General features: G+C 43.3%; 3 protein-coding genes across 4 annotated transcripts; 2 read left to right on the top strand and 1 right to left on the bottom strand.

Moving 5' to 3' along the window:
• The first annotated feature begins 2,504 nt into the window (after nucleotides 1-2,504).
• On the top strand, nucleotides 2,505-3,574 carry LOC4346890 (succinate dehydrogenase [ubiquinone] iron-sulfur subunit 2, mitochondrial-like). The gene has a single exon (XM_015755880.3). The coding sequence runs from the start codon at nucleotides 2,535-2,537 to the stop codon at nucleotides 3,468-3,470; it is 936 nt and encodes a 311-aa protein (XP_015611366.2). The 5' UTR covers nucleotides 2,505-2,534; the 3' UTR covers nucleotides 3,471-3,574.
• A 711-nt stretch (nucleotides 3,575-4,285) lies between these two features.
• LOC4346889 (protein SCO1 homolog 2, mitochondrial) lies at nucleotides 4,286-9,239 on the top strand. Of its 2 annotated transcripts, none has more exons than NM_001422745.1 (8): nucleotides 4,286-4,466; nucleotides 5,342-5,471; nucleotides 5,677-5,752; nucleotides 6,292-6,498; nucleotides 7,760-7,849; nucleotides 7,935-8,067; nucleotides 8,144-8,287; nucleotides 9,024-9,237. In NM_001422745.1, exons 1-7 carry the CDS (start codon nucleotides 4,369-4,371, stop codon nucleotides 8,262-8,264), a joined length of 855 nt encoding a protein of 284 aa, NP_001409674.1. In that variant the 5' UTR covers nucleotides 4,286-4,368; the 3' UTR covers nucleotides 8,265-8,287; nucleotides 9,024-9,237. The 2 variants fall into 2 exon arrangements, with proteins under 2 accessions (NP_001409674.1, XP_015610725.1); XM_015755239.3 differs by having other exon boundaries at nucleotides 4,291-4,466; nucleotides 7,980-8,067; nucleotides 9,024-9,239.
• A 4,546-nt stretch (nucleotides 9,240-13,785) lies between these two features.
• Nucleotides 13,786-15,131, bottom strand: LOC4346888 (uncharacterized). The gene has a single exon (XM_015755833.3). The coding sequence runs from the start codon at nucleotides 15,087-15,089 to the stop codon at nucleotides 13,965-13,967; it is 1,125 nt and encodes a 374-aa protein (XP_015611319.1). The 5' UTR covers nucleotides 15,090-15,131; the 3' UTR covers nucleotides 13,786-13,964.
• Between the last annotated feature and the right edge of the window lie 7,399 nt (nucleotides 15,132-22,530).

The raw sequence follows: 22,530 nt of genomic DNA, 5'->3' as shown, positions 1-22,530 counted from the left end.
AAATGTACTTGCTAGATGATGATGAACTCTAAGTCGTTGTTATTCCTAACAACGATATTTATCTTTCCTTTTTTTTTTCATATCACCAAATTTACTTGCATGCTAACGAAGAAAACCGGTTATAATAAACACATTTGTAATTGTACTTGCCATCTGTCCGTTAGACTTGTCAAACTGAAATTACTGTCCTCAGCAAGGAAGAAATTAAGTACTACAGCCAGAGTCACGGAGTCAAGTCTACTGCAAATTAACCCGCAGCGGACGCGAGAATTCCTTCTAGAAAGTCTTGACCTTGTGGGTAAAAATGGTGCAGATGCAATGCGATGCGAGGTCGCCGGTCAGAGGTTGCGACGATGCGATGCCCCGTTTCCTCCTCCTTTCGTGGGGTAGTAGCCGTCACTCGTCGTCAGCCGTGCGTGCCATCTGTTCCTGTCTAGAAGGTTTTGGTAGTTCTTTCTCACCCGGAATAATCTTATCCCTATGTGGAGGTTAAATAATCGGAGAATGAATTATTGCAAAGATTGAGATGCACTCCCTCTGTTGCTCTATGCCATAAAATCTCGTATCTTAATTAGTATCCCAAGAAATACTTAAGAAAAGAAAAAGCTCAAAATACCCATAATTAAATGATAAAGTTGTATTGGTGGTGGTGGATGAGTAGAAAAAGGTATCGATATAAGATTTCTTGATTTGCGTTCTGGTGTTCGGTAAGAAGGTGAAAATTGATTTATTTTGGGATAAAATTTAAAGTTAATAGTTATTTTAGAAAGTATTGAGTTCTAGATATAATATGTTAGATTAAGAGAGAAATGTTTTTCTTATGTCCCTAAGAATTGAGATAAGCTTCGTTTTTAAGGTTGGAACTTTTTGAAACAACACGCATAAAACAATGAGATGCTTCGTATTGGTAGAGCATGAAAAAAAAATACAAGTCTACATCATTGGAGGCCTATAGTCAGAGAAAGAAAAAAAAAATCAGCCACACCACACATCTATGACCAAAACCTCGACTGAAGAACACAACATTCCAAAGGAAACGAACTTCTAACCGATGCCTCTAAGAAAAATGCAACGCCAAGTGCCACCGAGCGCCCGCCTTGAGGAATCAGGACGTGGTTTTCACCTAAAGATCTCCATCGGAGAGGGCAAGGCCACGCACCCGCAAGCGTTGCCGTTGCTGGCCCGAAGGGCTAGGCTTTCACCCATAATCTTTCTGCCGTCCCGCGTCGAAGTTGCTTACAAATCAGTGGCCACCACCAACAACACGCCTTCAATGCATGGCCACCGGGCCAGCGCCTCATCGCCGGCCGACCATCAAGCAGGAGCCCGACATCTAGCACACTCCAAATCCATCCATGCAGTTGGGTTGGTGAGAGAGAAGGATGGATCCCCTCTCACCCGCACTAGACCACCCAACGTGGCCATCTTGTGGCATCTAGACGTCGCTGCAAGAGGACTGTCGTCTAGATCGAAGCCCGTCGTAGACCTGCAACACTCACCTCACAGTTCCACTGTCGTCGTCGCTTTGGGCGAACTACCTGAATCACTGCTGCCTCAAGCTGTCCATCCGCATCGCCATCGCCTCACCCCGAAGTCCCTTGCCAGCAATGCATCACTGCCGGTCACCGGCTACCACGCCGAGCCACAACAATCCACTGTCGTCGCTAGTCGTGCCTTCGATGCGCACCGACCGCCCTTCCACAGTGCTGGCCTCCCTCCGCCGCCACGCCGCTCCATGTCACTCCTACTCCCGCCACCACCGGCCCAATGGCGCCCCAGCCAGATCCCGCCCAGGGTGGCCGGATGCTGTCACGTGGGGGCCGGATTTGGTGGCGTCGTTGCCGGATCCACGGCCGCCCTCGCTGGGGTGCACCGCCGCTGCATCGGCTCCACTCGGGGGTAAGGTTCTAGTTTCAACCATATTGAATTGATATTGTAGATCCATTAATATAATTAACCTCTCCAAGTATTTTTCACCCTTTCTTTTGACACGGTTTTTCACCCTTACCGCTCTAGTTAGAAGGTGAAAATAGTAAGCACTCATCACAAAAATCGCTTCTATCAACTGGCTTGGTCTTTTTTCGCAAAAAGAGATGGCAAACTGTCTTGGTCTCGTGCCCAAAATTTCAAAAGAAAACAATTTTTATAAAAATCAAACCAAAAATGGTACTCCAACAAATGGGCCAGATCGAGGCCTATCATAATGATAGAAAGATGCCGAAGGGACATAGGCCCATCATAATGCTAGAAATGGGCCAGAGATCAGTTCCAACAAATGGGCCTGAGATAATAAGCCTGTAAGATCAGCCCAACCCAACGGAGCCCACCACTGAAAGCCCACCGACCGACTAAGCTAAGGCGAGAGCTCTCGTCTCATCTCAGACGCGTCGCGGTGTAGCCTCTCCTCCACCCGTCTCACCCGCCGCGCCACACGTGTCCGCGACGCCGGCACGTGCCACCGCGTAAGCGAAGCCTTTTAGCTCGCTCGAGCAACTCCGGCGAGCGCGAGTGAGCGATCGATCCATCTACCGGCGATGATTCTGCGGAGGACGCTGCCGAGGCTGGCCTCGGCGAAGGACGGCAGCGGCGGCGGCTTCGCCGACGGCCACTTCCCCTCCCTCCGCGGCCACCCCGCCGCGCGCGCCAACGCGCGGGACGCCGCCGAGAAGCAGGCGGCGCTGGCTGCGAAGGAGGAGGAGATCAGGGACCACCGGCGCGGCGACGCCGCGGCGGCGGGGGCGGCGCCGTCGACGGTGAAGGAGTTCCGGGTGTACCGGTGGAGCCCGGACGCCCCCTCGCGGCGGCCGCACCTGCAGTCGTACCACGTCGACCTCGCCACATGCGGTCCCATGGTGCTGGACGTCCTGCAGAAGATCAAGGCGGAGCACGACGCGACGCTGGCGTTCCGGCGGTCGTGCCGGGAGGGCATCTGCGGGTCGTGCTCCATGTGCATCGACGGGGTGAACACCGTGGCGTGCCTCAGGCCCGTGGACACCGACACCTCGTCGGCCACGACGGTGACGCCGCTGCCCCACATGTACGTCGTGAGGGACCTCGTCGTCGACCTGACCAGCTTCTACCAGCAGTACAAGTCGGTGGAGCCGTGGCTGAAGAGGAAGACGAAGACGAAGACGGAGACGACGGAGCACGCGCAGTCGCCGGAGGAGAGGAAGAGGCTGGACGGGCTGTACGAGTGCATTCTGTGCGCGTGCTGCAGCGCGGCGTGCCCGTCCTACTGGTGGAACGCGGAGGCGTTCCTGGGGCCGGCGGCGCTGCTGCACGCGTACCGGTGGGTGTCGGACAGCCGCGACGAGTACGCGGCGGAGCGGGTGCAGGCGCTGGCGGAGGGGTGGGACAAGCTCTACCGCTGCCGGATGATCAAGAGCTGCACGGCCACCTGCCCCAAGAGCCTCGACCCCGCCGCCGCCATCTCCGCCATGAAGACCCTGCACCAGCTCGGCAAGCCATGACAGAGACACACAGAGAGAGAATGTTGTTCTAGTGTTTAGCGTGCGTTCCAGTTAATTAATCTATTTTTGAATAATAATCCATCGAATTACTACGATTAAGGTCATATTCTTTCCTCTAACTCTTGTTGGATGAAGATTGTTGGATGAAGATTAAGATTTTCGTGACACGTTTTTCAAACTGTTAAATGGTGCGTTTCATGCGAAAACTTTATATACGAAAGTTGCTCTAAAATATCATATTAATCTATTTTTCAAGTTCGTAATAATTAAACTCAATTAATTACACATTATTACCATCTTATTTTGCGTAAAAAATTTAATCTTCATATTTATCTTCAGGAGATTCAAACACCGCAAACCTTACATCAGCTCTCCGACACGTTATTCCGAAATCGAAATACTTTCAATCCAGCTCGAGTTGACACGTTATTCCGAAATCGAAATACTTTCAATCCAGCTCGAGTTGATGGCTGATTAGAGATACATTTAAAAGAATCGAATTGAACTCCAATTTGTTGATTAATTTGTTTGAATTCCATCGAGTTTTAACGATCTCCGAACAGTTTCCCATAAATTTCTATCGGAGCAGCGGCTTTACACAATTTTGGCAAGTATTTGGGATAACAAAAAAATTCAGAGCAGCCCACATTGCACATTACTTTCTTGGGCCGCAAGAAGATCAGGCTTTCTTTCTTGGACCAGAAGTCGCACTCGCACACACCCGAACCCGACCGAGCCAACCAGCGACCCGAGACGCCCACAAAACCGCCCAAAGATTTCCTCCCATTTATCGCGTTTCCTCCCTCTCCAAGCACTCTCCCCTCCCCTTCCCCTTCCCCTTCACTTCCCCTCTCCTCAACTCCACCGCCTTCCGCCTCGCTGCGGAGCCCCCGCGGCCATGCTGACCCCGCGCGTCCTCAAGCTCTCGCTGCTCCGCCGCCTCGGCGCCGCCTCCGCCGCCCGCGCGGCCGAGCGGCCTCCGCCGTGCCGTCCCAGGTGCGAGATCCTGCCCGTCGTCTCGCTCTTTTTTTTTTTTTGAAATTCGTCGTGCGCGCAAGCTGTTCGTGCTAATGCCGCAGCGGGCGCTTCCCCCGCGATGGCGCCCCTGGTTTCTCGCTGGATTTGGTGGGGTTTTGTTTTGTTTTGGGTGTTCTGCGTTGTGGGGGGGGGGGGGGGGAGGCCTGAGTCGTTCGTCTCGTGCGTGTTGTGTAGCGGGTAGGATTCGGGCAGGGGCCGCTGTTTGCGTTGCAATTTGGGAGTGATTAGGGCGTTTTGGCCGCGGAATGGATGTGGTGAAGTTGCGGTTAATCTCGGTATCCTGCTACAGGAAACAAGTAATGAGTTGACGCTGCGTGCATTCACTGCACGCTGGTCGCATTCACCATTGCCGTGTTACTAGGTTCAACATCCAGATGCGGTGGTTTCTGTTTAGATGTAGTTAGATAATTGCTTTGAATAGCGTTTGGAAACTTGGTCGGGTTCGATCGTGTTTTAATGTTGAATATGCTGCCAATTGGACCATTCACGGTTTGCTGTGCACGCTGTCTTACCTTTCCTCTTGCAGATGATACATATTTAGACTTGTGCAGGGCTCTAGGCTAGAATTATTATCTAGAAGTATTTCATTACATGACATTTGAATCGGAATGGACATTCCTACTTCACCAATGGATTGATTTCACAATTGTTTCTGTGCCCCTTACAGCTTGCTAGCTATTACTGTTGACCTATGAATTAATGCTTGAGTTGATTGAATGATAACGTTAAGCAATTGTGGAGATAATCCTACTGCCATGGGTCTTGTCCTGCACGTGCCTTTGTTGTTTGTTTAATTGAGTTGGTTCGGTAATTCTGGATATTTGCTTATACAGAGTGTTTCCTGCGAGGAGTAATCATTCTCGAGGTTATTCCAGTGAAGGAGGCTCCAAGTATAATAGGCCAATGAGACAATTTGCTGAAGAGAATGAGGCGAATCCTCAGCCGCTGATATATTATGTTGTTGTATGTTATTTATCTATATTCCCTCATATTTTTGTTTCCATATTTTTATTTTTCATGATAATTTCCACAGATTTGTTAATGTCAAATTGGGTTACTGGCAAATTTTCACTCTGTTTTTTATGTGCAATATCATTTGACCTATAGAACTTTTATCAGCATTCTCATGTGCAATGTTATTCTCTAAATGTGTATATTGATTTTGCAGCCATCTGCTCTACTAGTTTTTGCTGGACTAGTCACTTTTGTTCACTATAATGATGAGAAGCGTGCAGTTACCCAAGGTACTTACAGAATTTCCCAGTTGTGCATCTTCATTTGTTTTTGTTGTCAAACATTTTGATCTAGTCATTTTCTTTTAAGCTCAAGTCTGTTGGAAAGTTGTTGAATTAGTTGATCTTATGATGGTAATAGTTCTATAGGCATTGATGTCTGAACTGCAATCCCTTGTGGCCCATAAAGATATCAGAAATAATTGTGCTTGATCTTGAAACCTTATGATGTAAAGGAATCCAAATTTCTACATGCTCCAACACCTTGTTTTTTTGCGGATTAGTATGTTCTCATGTTTTGTATATGTGGTTGCTTTATAATAACTGCTTGAAATTACTCTTGCTGCTACAATACTAGCAGCCCAATTTGGTTTACCATCATGGCGGGAAAAATTAATACTAAACAAATGAAACTGATGACAGCATGTTTATTTAATTATCTACCCTTTGTATATAGTTGTGTATCTTGTAAATCGTCAGTTCTTCTGTAGTATCTGAACTGTGTTCTTTGTTGCTATTTGCATTTTGTGTTGTGGTGTTTCCATCTAAAGAAGCACAGCAGACCAGTGTTCCCAAAAGGTGTACTACCAATAGACCTGCAATTGGAGGGCCATTTAAGCTATATGATACAGAAAACAAAGAGGTGACTGAATCAAAGCTTCGAGGAAATTGGACACTGATGTACTTTGGCTATACATCATGCCCAGATATTGGCCCAGCAGAAGTTCAGAAGATGGCTGATGTTGTCAAGTTGTTAGGTACGTTACTATTTACCATATCCTACTTTCATGGAAGTACATTATTGCAGACATGTCATTGTTTGCTCTTTAATATCATGTTATGTAATCTTTCACATAGTAGTGGTTAGCAGCCTTCTATGCATAACACATATTCTTCTTCTGTCTGCCAGTGCATGCGTGCATGTTTTGTTTGCATTTTTTAGATAAGACTTGTTTTTCCACTACAGTAGTAGTTATGCAATGAAGTATGTTTCTTTGCCTAGAAATGTGAGTGGTAAGTCCTGTTTTATGATTATGTTCTAGCACTATGTTAATAAGTCCTTCCTTATGTCAATGTTCAACTTCCTTGGTTACGAGTCACTGAAGCCGTGCCTTTGCTCAATCATGAGTGGAGTGATTATTTTTCTTGTATTGAGGGTGCTTCTCATGGAGGAGAGGGACTAAATTGTTTTATATCTACTATTAAGCTGAAGACTTTGGTATGATTTATGAAGGTTGGTTGAATTATTGTTATTATTTTAGGCAGAATTTATTTATAAAACAAATAAATTGACATAATGTCTATTGGGCTATAAATTAGATTTTAGTGGTATGATAAAATTGGTTTGATTTTATTAGTTTACAAAAGATTCTGAGTTACATTATTGCATGATAAATGAATAGTTTGTTAGTTACAAGGTAAAATGGTTTTGTACTTTATACAAAATAAGACTTATAAACTTTTGTTTCAGAAAATAGTTACTGTGTGATAGTTAATTTTAAATCATCACTGTTAACATATTTGTTTAATTAGTCAGCTTGGATGCAGTCTTTCTCTCCTACATGTGGTGCCTTGGTCCAGTTGGACCACTCAGCCTAAACGCCCTGGCCCACTAGGTCCACTCGGCGGACGGACATAACAGAGTCGTGTTTTTACACAGTACTCAGGCTCTTGAGCCTTCTGTCATAAGGCTCCCGAAGCTTTCATACATCCATGCCAATTTGACCAATTCGCTAGTGTCTTTGTCCAATCTGGCGGTTTATATTTCCTTCTGTTTGCATCAAATGGCTGGAGATTATCTGCTTACGTGGCTTACTGAGAGTCACGAAAGCATTGAGCTTTCACTGATGTAGATTCTGTTAGCTGGGCTTTTTAAATTGGTAGTAGTTCTCCCTATAAAATATTAATTTTTATGTATGCTATAATTTCCTTATAATAATTAGATTTATCTGAACTCTGTTGTTTGTATTACATTTGTGATCTTCCTTTTCTTACAGTTCTTAATTTGTCGTTTCATAGAGTCAAAATATGGCACCAAGATTACACCACTCTTTATCACAATTGATCCTCAACGTGATTCACCTGCTCAGCTTAAGGCATATCTTAGTGGTAAGTTGCTCTCTATTTTTCATGCTATTGGAACCTTCAAATTCACTGTATTTGGGAATGATTAGTTTGTTTCTTTGAACGGCAGAGTTTGACCCAAGAATAATAGGACTAACGGGATCCATCAATGCAGTAAGACAGATTGCACAGGAATACCGTGTTTTCTTCAAAAAGGTTGATGACATTGGTCAGGACTATCTTGTAGAAAGCTCTCATAACATGTAAGCACGCACGGTATTATTCTATATAGCTTGCCTTGTTGTAATGTGTCAGGCACTTGACTGTATAAATATACAGGTACTTGCTAGATCCATGCTTGGAGACAGCACGATGCTTTGGAGCAGAGTATGAGGCATCTGATCTTGCTGAGGCGATAACTTTGGAGATCCAGAAAGCTTCTAAATCATCAACAAACTAGTGTAGCTGCCCATTGTCTTGGGGGTATACTTCTTGACTCTTGGTACTTATTTGTTTCAATTATTTGCAGTTGACATATTAAACCAAAGCTGTGAAATAATGTTCTTGATCTGGCAGTGAATTGGTAATACTCCCTCCGTTTTTTAATAGATGACGCCGTTGACTTTTTCTTACATGTTTGACCATTCGTCTTATTCAAAAATTTTATGCAAATGTATAAGATATAAATCACACTTAAAGTACTATGAGTGATAAAACAACTCATAATAAAATAAATTATAATTACGTAAATTTTTTGAATAAGACGAATGGTCAAACATGTACGAAAAAGTCAACAGCGTCATCTATTAAAAAACGGAGGTATTAAAAAACGGAGGTAGTACTTGATAACATGCTTGTTGTTGTGTTTGGTCACAGATTACTTGTCTATTGCCTACTACATAGAGCCTGAAACAACAGCTAGAAAGTTCAATCTATCAATACCTTTTAGCTGTGGTGCTAATATTGTTGTACATGCAATTAAATGTTCTGCTTTTACTTTCTTGGTACTTGATCCAAACAATCTCTTGAAAGATCTATTACAGATGTACTTTGGATTATACACGGGGGAGAATTACACATACTAGTTTATCATTTAAATCTTGAAGATACTGTGATGTCGACACCTCATGCATAGCATGTTTGTTACAAGAGAACATTTTCATGTCGATTTTTTATCCATTATTTTAGTTGCGCTGCTAACATGGATTCGTTTTCCCAGGACCTAGTTCGGCACAATCCAATGTTTGCTGTGAAGCACTTTCTCCCTCTCCCCTGTATAGCCTTGATCACAAAAGGGTGACATGGTGAACCTCTCATTTAGCTCTGCCACCAACTGATTCCAGCTCCTGTTCCCCGCTCCTTTGTGTGTAAGAATTGAGCAAAACTGTACAGCGCCTCCTCCGATGAAAATTTTCCAGCTACGATTCACTTGCAATTTTACGATCACAGAATTCTGTGGCAATGTCTATTTGATGTACCAAAACTACCTTGTAGAACAGGTCCTGTAGGTAGGGATGAAACTGGTTCGGATAGTTTCCGTCCGTCTGAACCAATTTTCGGATTCGGAAAAATTCGGTCGGAACTATCCGGAACTTTTCGGATTCGGAAACGAATTCGGATTTTTTTTTCTCGGATACGAAAACGAATACAGTAAGGGTGATATCCGATGGAAACGTAAACTGTCGGAAACTATCTGGGATTTTTCATCGGATATCCGATATTTTAGCAAAAGAGAGATTTTTCAGCCAAAAAAATAAAAAAACCCTAAAACCCTAGCCGGCCGCCTTCGCGCCGCCCACTGCCAGCCGCCGCATGGCCGGCGATAGATCCGCGCCGCTGCGGCCGCCTGCCGCTGGCCGTCGCGGGGCTGAGCGCCGAACACCTCCGTAGGACGGCAGATCCGGCCCCTCCCGAGGGCGGCGCCGCTGGATCCGCCGCCTGCCGCTGTCGCCCATCGACGCTGTCGCCGCGCATCGAAGCCGTCGCCGTAGTCGAGCCCGCTGCCGCCGCCCATCGCCGTGACCCGGCCGCCCCAAGGCCGGCGCCACCGGATTCGCTCATCACCGTCAGTTGCACGTCGTCGCCTCGCGCCGCCGAGCCCTCGCCGTCGCCTCACGACGTCGGATCCCGCGGCTCCGGGACCGCCAACCCTGGATCCAGCCACCACGAGGCTCGCGTCGCCGTTCGCCGCACGCCGTCGCCTCGCGCCGCCACGCCCCAGTCATCGCCATTGCCTCACAACGTCAGATTGGGCCGCTCCGGGGCCAGCACCGTCGAATCCGCTCGCCGCCGTCCGTTGCACGCCGTCGCCTCGCGCCGCGGAGCCCACGACGTCGGCCACCCCGAGGCCGGCATCGCCATCCGGCGCACGCTGTCGTGGGAGGAAGGGTGGCGGCTAGGAGAGTGGGACTGTGGGAGTGGCCGGGTAGGGTTAGGTTTATGTATCCCTCTATCTAAATGGGCCAACGGGCCTAAGAATTAGCTAATAAGTCTATATGTACTCCCTCAACTTCGAATTAAATTTTATAATACTAAATGAACTCATATGAAAAAAGTTATCAAAAACTAAATTGTAGAATTTATTGAGATCTACCAATTTTCTTTTAGTCATTTCTCTATCCGAGTTTGAATGAACTATATAAATTTTGAATTTTAAAATATAAGAAAATCAAATAATTTTTCGAGTAGTAAATGATTTCAAATGGAAAAATTATCAACAACAAAGTTGTACAACGCATCAAGATCAACAACTTTTGTTTGGGTCATTTTTCTATATGACTTTGTTTAAACAATTTGAATTTGAATTTTAAAATATGATAACTTCAAACAACATTTTCAAATATTAAATGATTTCAACTGAAAAAGTCATCAAGAACAAAGTTGTATAACTCGTCAAGATCTATAACTTTTATTTTGGTCATTTCTTCATCCGACAAAGCGATAGTAACATTGTTTACAAAATTTATATATCTCGCATATGGTTTCATAAGCTATAAGAGAGATATGTAAATTCTGTGAACAATGTTACTATCCCTTTATCGGATGAAGAAATGACCAAAATAAAAGTTGTAGCTTTTGATGAATTCTACAACTCTTATGTTCATGACTTTTTCAGCTGAAATTATTTAATGCTTCAAAATATTATCTGAAGTTGCTATTTTTTGAAATTCAAATTTTAAATTGATAAAACAAAAGTCACAAGAAACTATGGCCAAAATAATAGCAGTAAGAACACAATAACACATTAGAGCATGATTTTAGAAATATTTATGAAAAAGAATCATCCAATTTGAAGTTCATATGAGTGCGATAAACTAGTTTTAAATTTTATTTTCACATACGGCTCCTTAGGACGGCCATATGAGTGCGATAAACTATTGAATCGTTCTCCCTCAACCACAAAATCGGATATAACAAAATTATTAACACTAAAATTTGGAAAAGTTGATATGTTATATTAGAAAAAAAATAAAGAGTTATATTTCTTTTTTGAGTTGTGATGCTTAGTTTGAGGGGTTTTTATGTTCCGGTTAATATTCGTCACCGTATTCGTTTCGCTTCGTATTCGCACCATATCTATATCCGACAATATTCAATTTCGTTTTCATATCCGGGTTTCCGATTCCGATTCCGATTTTGAAAAAAAATGTGAAAACGAATATGATAGAGCTAGTTTCCGATCGTATCCGATCCGTTTTCATCCCTACCTGTAGGCTCTAGCACTGGATAGTGGATACCAGCTTAGATTCAGAAACCGGTTTCCTCCTTTCGAGATGAACAGGTAAAATGGGAAAAACTTTACAACAATGCCACATGTTCTGTCACGTGTAGATCTCTTCAGTGACCGACTGTTAACACATGCCTTTGGTTTGTGAAAAAAACGGTTAGCTTTTCAATGGTGCAGCTTCCTACGAGTAGTGGTGCAATGGAACTTGTCTTTCCTCTCTCTTTCCCTTTGCTCTTTTTGCAGCTGCAGGCACTCGAAGAGAATGATCTTATATTATGCAGACTGTCGTTCCCTAGCTGGACAGAAGCCACCTGCCGCCATTATGCTTGCCGAGGTGTTACTTGGCACACTCATTTCTCTATATTCGCTATGCTAGGTGTTGACAATATTGCAACAACCTTTTTTTCACTTTAACTTACTCAACTGAGGGCTTGTTTAGATCCCCTAGCAAAATTTTCCACCCTATCACATCGAATGTTTGGACACATGTATAGAGTATTAAATATAAACGAAAAAAAATAACTAATTACACAGATTGCGTGTAAATTGCTAGACAAATCTTCTAAGCCTAATTACTCCATGATTTGATAATGTGGTGCTACAGTAAATATTTGCTAATAACAGATTAATTAGACTTAATAAATTCGTCTCGCAGTTTACAGACGGAATCTGTAATTTGTTTTGTTATTAGTCCACATTTAATACTTCAAATGTGTGTCCGTATATCCGATGTAACACGTCAAAACTTTTCACCCTTTAACTAAACACAACCTTAATAGAATTTTCACCCTTGGATCTAAACACAACCTTAATAGAATTAGCCTGTAGTGTATAGCTATCAGTATTCAGTACCAAAAAGTAAGTTAACACTGGTGCTTTTAGTCCTCCGTGCTCGTGCGTTTGGTGCCTACTGAGTTGTTTAGAATCTCTTCTCGCAGTAATGTTTTGTTAATTATTTGGTGAGCTTGCGATTGCCAGATGCTGGTGCAGGTTGCCTCGGAAGCCGTGCAGAATTTTTGTTGGAAAAATGGTAGTGATTCTGATTAGGGCAGTTACTCCATATGTATTAAAATAAACCAACCTTTGGCATGTGACACCAGATTAGTACTCCCCCATCTCAAAATACTTGTTATTTTGAGTTTTGGTTGTAACTTTTGACCATTCGTTTTATTTAAAATATTATGAAATTATTATTTATTTTGTTTGTGACTTGTTTTATTATCTAAAATATTTTAAGTATGACTTATCCTTTTTATATTTGCACTACTTTTTTTAAATAAAACGAATGGTCAAATATTATAGGAAAAAGTCAAAACGACTTGTAATTTGTAACGGAGGTAGTATCATATTATGTATTAGATTGGCTTATTTTGGGATGAGAGAGTACGTCTGGTCTATCTCCGTGGAATTCCTCCCATCCCAAAATACTAATTTAATACAGAATATGATACATTCTAGATGAGGTTGTTAGCTTAATAAAACTAGAATATGTCATATTTTATATTAGTTTTATTTATATTGAAATGGAGTACTCTCTCCGTAAAAAAAATTTGTCTGTACCCTATGTCTAGATACATTTTTCTATGAGAGGTCACATCCCCTCACTGCACTGTACCATACGACGTTCTTTCTGAAGATTCTGTTGCGGCTCTGCCCTCTGCAGTCTGCACTGCAGCATACGACGACCTTCTCTGCAGATTCTGTTGTGACAGAGTCCAATTGGTGCATAGTTTGTCGGACGAGCAACGGCCAACTTTGCAATAACATGAGGAGGTTTATGAGCAGAGCGCAATAGCGCGTTGCATATTCATAGGCGGTTTGGCTGTAGTACCAACGGGTGAAGTCAAAGAAACCAACCGTTTAGGAGAGTGCCATGACCATGAACTGTCTCAATCAACAACGAAGCTGTGGTTCCTGTTTAATCAGTGCTTAACTCAAATTTATCTAGGTATATTATGATTGTCTCATGTTCCTTTCATTCTAGTAAAAACACTTTGCTCCCGAACTCGTCTCCGTATGGTCGACGATTGCACAGACGAGACAATGGCAATGTTGAAAAGCATTTTTGGATGAAAAAGGTCACAATTAGTGGAGTTGCATTTTTGACGAAGGCGGCACCATATTGACCTGGATCATACCGACACTGAGCAAGTAACTTGAAGAATTTTGGATGTTAGGCATTTCCTAAGTTTTTTTTTAATGGGATTCTATTTTCAAATCCCAACCATGTGCACAATTGGATCGTAGAGGATTGTTGCATGATAAATTCACCTCATTTCTATAGCTTGGATTTATATAATCACCATTTACCAAGTTAGAGGAAACGTAACAACAACTTGAGTCACAAGATTATACCGAAAACGCAAGGGTAAATACAAACTGTACAAATAATCCCGATGCCGGGGACTCCTCGCCGGCCGGCCGGTCGGTCGGTCACCTCTTCCAGCTCCGGCTCCGCGCGAGGGGGTCAACGCCGCCGACGATCCACGTCTCCTTGGCGATGTCTATGGACAGCTTCAGGAAATCCGGCGCCGTCCGCATGAACACCAGCTCGTCTCTCTCCTCCTCTGCGCCGTCGTCCCCCGCGGCGGCGGCGGCCGCGCTTCCCTCGTCGTGCACCGCCTCGCCGACCGGTGGCGGTGGCTCCTCTGTTCGTCTCCTTGCTAGTCCTTTCGCCGGCGCCGACCGGCACCGCATGAGCAGCAGCGCGTTCGCCGGTGGGGCGGACGGCGGCGCATTGGAGCACTCGTCGTCGTCTTCTCGCTCGGGCTCCTCCTCGTCGTCGCCGGAGTCCTGCTCCGGTGTCTCTTCGCTGCCTTCCAGCACCATGAGCCACTTCGAGAACACGCTCGAGGCGGCGCTGCCGCCGCATCCGGCGGACACGGCTTCGTGCTCCTCCGCGCCGCGGCCGTCGTCGTCGTCGTCGTCTTCGTCGTCGGTGGAGGACTCCACCGCGCCGTGGAGCGACCCGAAGCAGCGCACCTTGAGCCGGAGGCTCCGGAGCGCGCCGCCGAGGAACGGGAGCGCGTCCCTCCTGATCCCGACGGCCTCCAGCCAGCTCACCTTCTTCCTCTGCTCGTGCAGCCGCTCGATCTCCTCCACCACGGTGATCCAGCTCCTCCCACCTCCTCCTCCTCCTCCGCCGCCGCCGCCATTACCTGGCTTCCCGGCCACCTTCCTCTGCTTCTTGGGGCGCGCCACCTTGATCTGCCCGACGCACGTCACCTTGGGCGACTGCGGCTCGTCGTCGACCTCGACGGCGGCCTGCTTCGCCTTGGACCCGCGGAACAGCGGGCTGCTAGTGCTACCACGCCCACGCCCTCCTCCTCCTCCTCCAGACCTCGCCGCCGGGAGCTGCTGCTGCTGCTGCCGCCGCCGCCGCGCGGCCACCGCCTTGTCCACGGTGGTCCTCGACGGGCTGCAGATCGGCTTGGGCATCAGCGCCAGGTGCTGCCTCGGCGGGAAGCAGACGAGCAGGTCGGTCGGCGCCGTCGTCGTCGCCACCACGCCCTTCCCTCCGCCGCCACCTCCGCCGCCGGCCGCCGCCTTCTTCCTCATGGCGCGCGTTTGCTTTACAGGGAAAGTGGAGAGAGGAGGGGTGCAGGAGTAGGAGGCTGCTCCGCTTTAAAAGAAAAAAAAAGCGCGCGAGAGGCAGCTTTATTTCGCGCGCTTTTGTTGGCTTCCTGCTCTGCTCGTACCACCTGCCGCTAACTTTTTTGCGAATTCGCAGTGATATCTCGTTTTCGTTTTGCTCCTTTTCTTTTTTTTTCTTGCCTTGATGTGTCCATTTTTCGTAGTACCTTGGTTTGGGAATTGGGACTTGGATCGATGGTTGGCAGGCGAGAGACAGGTGAAGCAGAGAATATACTGAAGCATGCAGCTTTGTCTCTCCTGCAGAGTTTCTTTCATGGGATCAGCTCATCATCATCTTGGAAGGCAGGAATTTCTTGTAGATCAACAATTATTCAATGTTAAGTTTCTATGTAGTATATGTTTATTTTAAGGTAATGGAAGTAACTTCTAGCATATGCATAATATTTTGTATAGCATAAGTTTATGTCACGTGCTTTCTTTGTTCTAAAGAAACTTAATTTCTAGCTATGCATATGGACAGGAGTGTCCATGTTGGTAGATGCTTGTATATTCGTGAGTCAATTTTGGCACACAATGTTCCCTCCTCATTGAGAAGATCTTTTCCCTTTGGAAAAGATGGGATGTGAGCATGCGACAATGGTATTTAAGGGGATTTCAATGGGATAAAACAGATTCGGAAGGATGAATGCTTGATTTTACAAAGTGAGAGGTTTGATGTCTTTATGTAGGGCTTCTCATTGTGTTTACCTTTCTATTGGCATTATTAGTGCTTTGAAATTTCAATGGACCATTTTACAAAGCTATAGCCTACTCTACTTTTTCAACTCAAATGCTAGCTACCCATCAACCCCCAAAAGTAGAATTGGAGATTTCAGCTAAAAGAATCAAAACTTTCTAGTCAAGAAATTGGACTTGGATGCAGAAAGAGAGAAAAAAATCTTAAAGCTCATCAAACCGATAAAATTTCAAAACAAAAAAAAGGTTAAAGTGTTTTTTTTTATCAAAACACAGTGAGAGAGGCCCTCACGGTAAATTTTATTAAGAGAGGAAAAAAGAGTATATACAAAGGCCCAAGGGCCGAAAGAGGGGAGAGGAGAAAAGAGAGAAACCAAAACAGCAAAATTACAATTGATCAATCCATGATTGCACTAGAGGTTTATGAGCAATTGATTCAATTTATGATAATTTGCATAAACAATGCAAAAATGTGGGGGTTTTTTTTTCACAGAAAGTCAACTCTATGGTTACTCTACTATAGGAAATATATGAGCCGAGTTTGAAACTCTTGGAGCTCAGTTGAAAAATGAACCAGCTGGTTGGGCTAAGACTAGCTATCTCACAAACTACAACATGCATTCTGATATATCATCTCTATTAGTTCAAAAACATAGAAAATAAGTTAAGTCATTTAGGTAGCTTATGTATTTGATCTGATCAGTTAGTTGAAATTCTCACATATTGTTCAATAAGTTGACCTAATTAATAGTCTCGCCGTGGCCGGTGCTTTGCTATCTTTAAGAATTTCTTTAGCCGACCATATAAGAATGTATGTACCTGTACCACTGCAATTTGGTTAGTTCGTGCGTCACCTAATTCACTTGATTAGATGAAATACTTTTATAATTACTCGGCTGTGCATGTAGTCTATCTTTTTTGAGAAAATTCCCTATATGCCCCTGAAAATTTACTCAATCCCTTCAATACCCTTGAATTTGACATCATCTCTTATATACCCCTGAGTTTTTATTTTGATCTCCTCTATACCCATCTCCGTTAGTTGACCATTAGTTGACCGTTAAATATTTTAAAATGACTATATTACCCATCCTATACATATGTGGTACCTACCCAATAAATTTTCATATGAAAAAAATAACTTATACAAAATACAAGCAATATAATCATTTAATGCCCAACTTAAAAAATAAAACTTATTATTTTTTATTTTTAAAAAATTATGATTAAATCCATACATTAGTTTCACCAGAAAATTAAGAGCAAAAACTAAATGTTATTTAGGTTTAAATTTTTGGGAAGATATACGAAATTCATCAAATTTGATCTGAAATTTATTTTCTAATTTGTGATAAACTAAGAGAAAATTCCCTATATGCCCCTGAAAATTTACTCAATCCCTTCAATACCCTTGAATTTGACATCATCTCTTATATACCCCTGAGTTTTTATTTTGATCTCCTCTATACCCATCTCCGTTAGTTGACCATTAGTTGACCGTTAAATATTTTAAAATGACTATATTACCCATCCTATACATATGTGGTAACTACCCAATAAATTTTCATATGAAAAAAATAACTTATACAAAATACAAGCAATATAATCATTTAATGCCCAACTTAAAAAATAAAACTTATTATTTTTTATTTTTAAAAAATTATGATTAAATCCATACATTAGTTTCACCAGAAAATTAAGAGCAAAAACTAAATGTTATTTAGGTTTAAATTTTTGGGAAGATATACGAAATTCATCAAATTTGATCTGAAATTTATTTTCTAATTTGTGATAAACTAATTACATCCCCTTTGTTTTTTCACAACGAATCTTTTTTCACTAAATATTTGTTGAAAAGTAATTTTCAAATTTTGTGCAGAACTGTTTTGACGATAAATAATTTTTATTTTAATGAAATAATGTTTTATTTTTAAAAATTCATAACAAATATTTAGTAATTTATTCCTTATTGGTTTTCACAACTCAAATAATTTACACATAAAAAAATTTCTAGCTTTTAACAATATACCAAGGACAAGAAAGTAATTTCTACAATAACTAACGGTCAAACTAATGGTCAACTAACGGAATGGGTATGTAAGGGATCCAAATAAAAACTCAGAGGTATATAAGAGATCAAACAAATTTCAGGGGCGTAGAAGGGATTGGGTGAAATTACATGGGCATGTAGGGAATTGGCCCATCTTTTTTACGTAGCTAAGTTGTTCATCCCCTAAACCATGGCAGCTCCTTTTCTAGGAGCAATTTTTAATTCACGTACGGCTTGCACTACACAATTAAACACCTAATCCCATTATATGAAGATAAAAAGAACATATCTAATTGTGTTTTTACTACGTCGTATTAGGCAAAAAATTTGCTGGACTTTTACATGAATCAGTTTGATTCCAATAGAAACTAGGTGAAAAAAGGATAATCATTCACTCCCCTGACGCATGCGCGCCACAACACCGCCACCTCTCCCCGTCCCCACCCCCCACACACACATCTTCATCCTCCTTCTTCCTCTTTTTTTTCTCTCCACAGATCCAATTATAGTGTCTAGCTCACTAGTGAGGTTGGCCACTTGGCTGGTGGTGCTCTGCTTTGTGCAAGGACAGGCCGACGAGGCCCCATGGTGAGGCTGGATTGCGACGCTTGGTGTAGTGCAAGCGGCGGCGGTGGTGGTGGCAGTGTAGGTAGCGGGAGCAATGAGGGCGGTGGGGCTGGTCGGTTTTGCAAGCTCCAGTGGCTTTATTGTGGGGGTAATGGAGCTCGCCGCCATTTCGGGCTCAACATCCTTAGAGCATGGCATCACAACAGGTGTTGATGGTGGCAGTGGTCAGCGGCGTGCCGCTTGCAACCATCCAAAAGGGGGTTGGTGTGGCCATCGCCTCGTCATTTGTTCTGCTCTTCTGCCCTGTCTCGTGCTCAACGTCCTATAAGTGTCTTGGTGATGGTGACTGGATGGTTCGTCGAGGCGGTGAGATGGAGGTGGCTGTTGTGGCCGGTTGGACAACTTTAGCTCGATGACGACAACTTGAGGTGATGGCGAAGTCGTGGGCAGTGCCAATGGCATCCTGCTCTCCATGTGATAATAAGGTGCCTGCACGAGAAGTGAAAACAGTGGGATCCTTAGTAGTGCCGGCGGCAACCGGATTCACCCTAATGGCCAGATCTGTTTCTACTTCTTGTTTTGCAAGACAACTACAACAAGGAGCGGCATTGGCAGGATGAAGGCAAGCTGGTTGGCAATGCTAGTGATGGATGGGGTGCGACATTGGATCTGGGGCCTAAATGTTGTTGTATTGTATCCGAGGTATCCGTGCGTGACATTATCTATTTGTGTAGTAGCAAAGGTGAACTGGAGGGACTTCTTCTTTTTCTCCTCTGAATGACATTGGCAAGCGAAGGAAGTAGATGCTGGGAGTTACTAAATTTGAATCGATTGGATCCAGCTGTCGATAGGGATATGGTGGGGAAAGGAGCGAATCAAATATGGATGTAACGTGGATGAGGAGTATAGGAGTTTGGATTCCATATCAAGATCGACTTGGTGTGGTTCTTGGTACGGCAGGGCTCGTTAAGTAGAAGAAAACCGAAGATTAGTCTTCTAGTCCTTTTCTTTTTTTATTTTGTTGTTGTGTTATCTCGGTTATAAGATTCAAAATCTAAGTATTCATACAACCTCTGGATATGTATGGATATTGATGCCAGATTTTTATCCATTATTAAAGAAAATTAGTTATGAATTCAAAAGGGGCCTTAATACCTAATCCTTGGGTGTGTTGATTGTTTCCCCTTTCTACCCATGTTCGTTCGATCAGCTCGTGCCTAGTATCTTGCTTTACTTGATGCACCTTCGATCTCTGTAATGATACAACATCACAACCAATTGTGCACACTGAATCATTTTCCTCTTCTCCGTTTTTTAAAGTAGAATGAAGAACTTGATGAATAGGAAACTTGCTATTCCTTGTTTTATATAAGCTATCATATGCCTTTAAGTACTGTCCTGATGGTGGATTGCAGCTAAGCATTGTTAGATGAGGACTCTAAAGAAGCAAGCTACACCCAGCTTTTGGGTTAACTTTTTATGCTTAATTGATATCTGTGCAACTTTACCAATCAACCTTTAATTACCGACACATAGGCGGGAAGGCAGGCAGTAATTTTCTTATCTGAAAATTCTACTTACATATTCTGGTTATTAATTTATTGAAAATTTAATTTTCGGTGAGTGCATTTGACAATATTCAGACATTTGTTCGTAACAACTCAGTTGTTGAATATTTATGGTGGCTGTATGCACTAATTAAACTAATCACACCTTTTCTCACAAAAGCAAGGATCATCAACGAAATCATCATAGATTGGCGCTTAAAGTTTGCAGCATTGTACTGGCAGCGATCACCATTACGGATCTTAGTGGTGTTGTTTATGTTGATTGGTAGCCGAACTGATAAACTATGGCAAACGTGCAACGGCAGTGAGGTTTGCTGATGCAACTGATGAGCCGTCAGTGGTTAGGCAGTTAGGCAAAACCTTTTTGTTTGCTACTTCACAATTGTTAAACCGTGTGGTACAGTGGCTGCATAATGGCAACATAAAGTATATATGTGCACTAATGTTGGCACTAGCTAGTTGGTGACCTAGAATTATATGAATGAATTAACTCGCCACCTTTGTACGTACCCTGATAATACTACTGTAATTAAGTTCAATCCAACTACTGCATTATAGGAGTACCCGACACAGACCGAGAATTCAGTAACCTGATTGATAAACCTTGAGTTGTTGACCCAAACCGTTATTATGTTTTTTTTCCTTTAACGACAGCGACAAAGCCCCGGTAATTATTCATTGATCAGAAACCAAAGTTTGCTGTCAATGGCAGAGCAGTATAGCACAAGTTCATGCATGCCATTATGTTTCATTGCACAGGAAGATAATTTCAAGTATGTGATTGTACTATATCAAATAAATTACACTGAAACTCCGTTTGAACCCTTGGATTCATAGGGCATATTTACGGCTTGATTGGTTAATTTGCAGTGATCTGTTGTCCATCGACTATGCTTTTCGACCTGATCTTGGGTCCTCCTAAGTCCTAACTCACCCTCCTCCAGGACGAACCTTGTGGACAAATGACATCTTCAATTATCAGAAATTGTAACATTAGTATTAGTAAATTTATATTATATCTAATAACAATGATTTCTTTAGTTATATATTTGCATTTAACAATGGCACAATGATTGGGGTCCATTTAAAAGACCGTTCCCATTTTTATGTCCATTTTGTCTCCACGGATCCTGTTTTTTATCATGCTATCATAAGAGTTAAGTACGATTGTCTCTTTCAGAAAAATGTTTAAGTACATTTTTTTGTGACACCCTAGAAGTTTTGTTGTGACAGTTGCTAATGATTGTGTGCACTATAATACTTTATTAAGATGCTATACATGCTGCCAGCTTCTTGGAGATGGAAGGAATTACGGAGTAGCACAAATAACTGTGATTGGCTGGTTCAAGACTTCAAGAAGACACAAGAAACTCTCAGGAGCCTCTCTAAGCTACAACACATGCTAATTACGATTCGTGATGCATCGCTTTCCTGAGGAAATTAAGACACTGCTTGCTGTTAAATGTTACTCCCTGTTAATTGGACTCCTATTTGTATCCAAGCTGTTGAACATCAAATTGTTTCATCATTGAATGGTAAGACATGGAACACTAACGTACAGTTGTTGGTTCGAATACTCCGATAAGGGTTTCAATAGAGCATTCAGTTTATAATTGGAAAGAGAGAAGTTATCTGAAAAATATAATTGCACATTGCTGATAGTGGTACCAATTAGAGTTTTTTTATGGTACATTCTACTGCTAGTATATACTACCAGTATGTTTGATCTGACGGTGTAAATTTATCTGATTTCCCTCCCAATTATACTGCAGTATAATTTGGATAGGGTATATTTGTTTTTTTATCTTTTTGCATGGGGGTATTTTTGTAAATTAACGCGAACTCACTTAGTCAGATCCGTTTCACCACATCGACTCTAAACCGAATCCGCTCGGCTCGCATGGGTGTCCGCCGCCGCTGGCTTCTATCCAGGAGCACTCCAGTGGCTGCAGGGCAGGCAGGGCAACCAGGACGGAGATGGGAGGCGTGGGGAGGCTGCCGGCTCGACGAGGGCACTCTCGCCGTTGTGGTTTGGGCAAGGCACAAGCTGTGGGAGGTCGGATGTGGGGGAGAATAGGCTAGGGATGGAGGCAAGGCGCCGGGGACGTGGGAGACGCCGGGCACGTGGAGGTTCGGCTTCTCCCGGCGCCGGAGGAATCGGGATGGAGGCGTCGGCGCGGGAGCGATGTGCGCCAGGAGCAGCGACGCCGGAGACGCGAGATGTATCGAGAAGAAGCGGATGACGACATCCACAGAAAAAACTAAGGAAAATTAATCCGGGTGAAATTAATTCTCTAATTTAAATGACCAAAAAGCCCTTTTCAGACTTTTACCTAATACCAAAACTACCCTTGTATATACTGGTAGTATATACTAGCAGTAGAATGTACCGTAAAAGTCCTCCACAATTATTATACACAACAAAATATTGTTCATGTAACTCTGAACTAACTACACATCCAAATAAAGAAGCTGAGTGCATGCA

The sequence above is a fragment of the Oryza sativa genome, chromosome 9 (assembly GCF_034140825.1).
Source record: "Oryza sativa Japonica Group chromosome 9, ASM3414082v1".
Taxonomy (NCBI): Eukaryota; Viridiplantae; Streptophyta; class Magnoliopsida; order Poales; family Poaceae; genus Oryza; species Oryza sativa.
Note: the sequence above shows the minus strand (reverse complement) of the source record. Positions and strands in the feature narration are given on the sequence as shown.

Coding starts and splice junctions, on each gene's coding strand:
- LOC4346889 (NM_001422745.1), top strand. CDS start 4,369: ATGCTGACCCCGCGCGTCCTCAAGCTCTCGCTGCTCCGCCGCCTCGGC. Junction 5,753..6,291: donor GAAGCGTGCAGTTACCCAAG/GTACTTACAGAA, acceptor TTCCATCTAAAG/AAGCACAGCAGACCAGTGTT. Junction 8,068..8,143: donor GTAGAAAGCTCTCATAACAT/GTAAGCACGCAC, acceptor ATAAATATACAG/GTACTTGCTAGATCCATGCT.
- LOC4346890 (XM_015755880.3), top strand. CDS start 2,535: ATGATTCTGCGGAGGACGCTGCCGAGGCTGGCCTCGGCGAAGGACGGC.
- LOC4346888 (XM_015755833.3), bottom strand. CDS start 15,089: ATGAGGAAGAAGGCGGCGGCCGGCGGCGGAGGTGGCGGCGGAGGGAAG.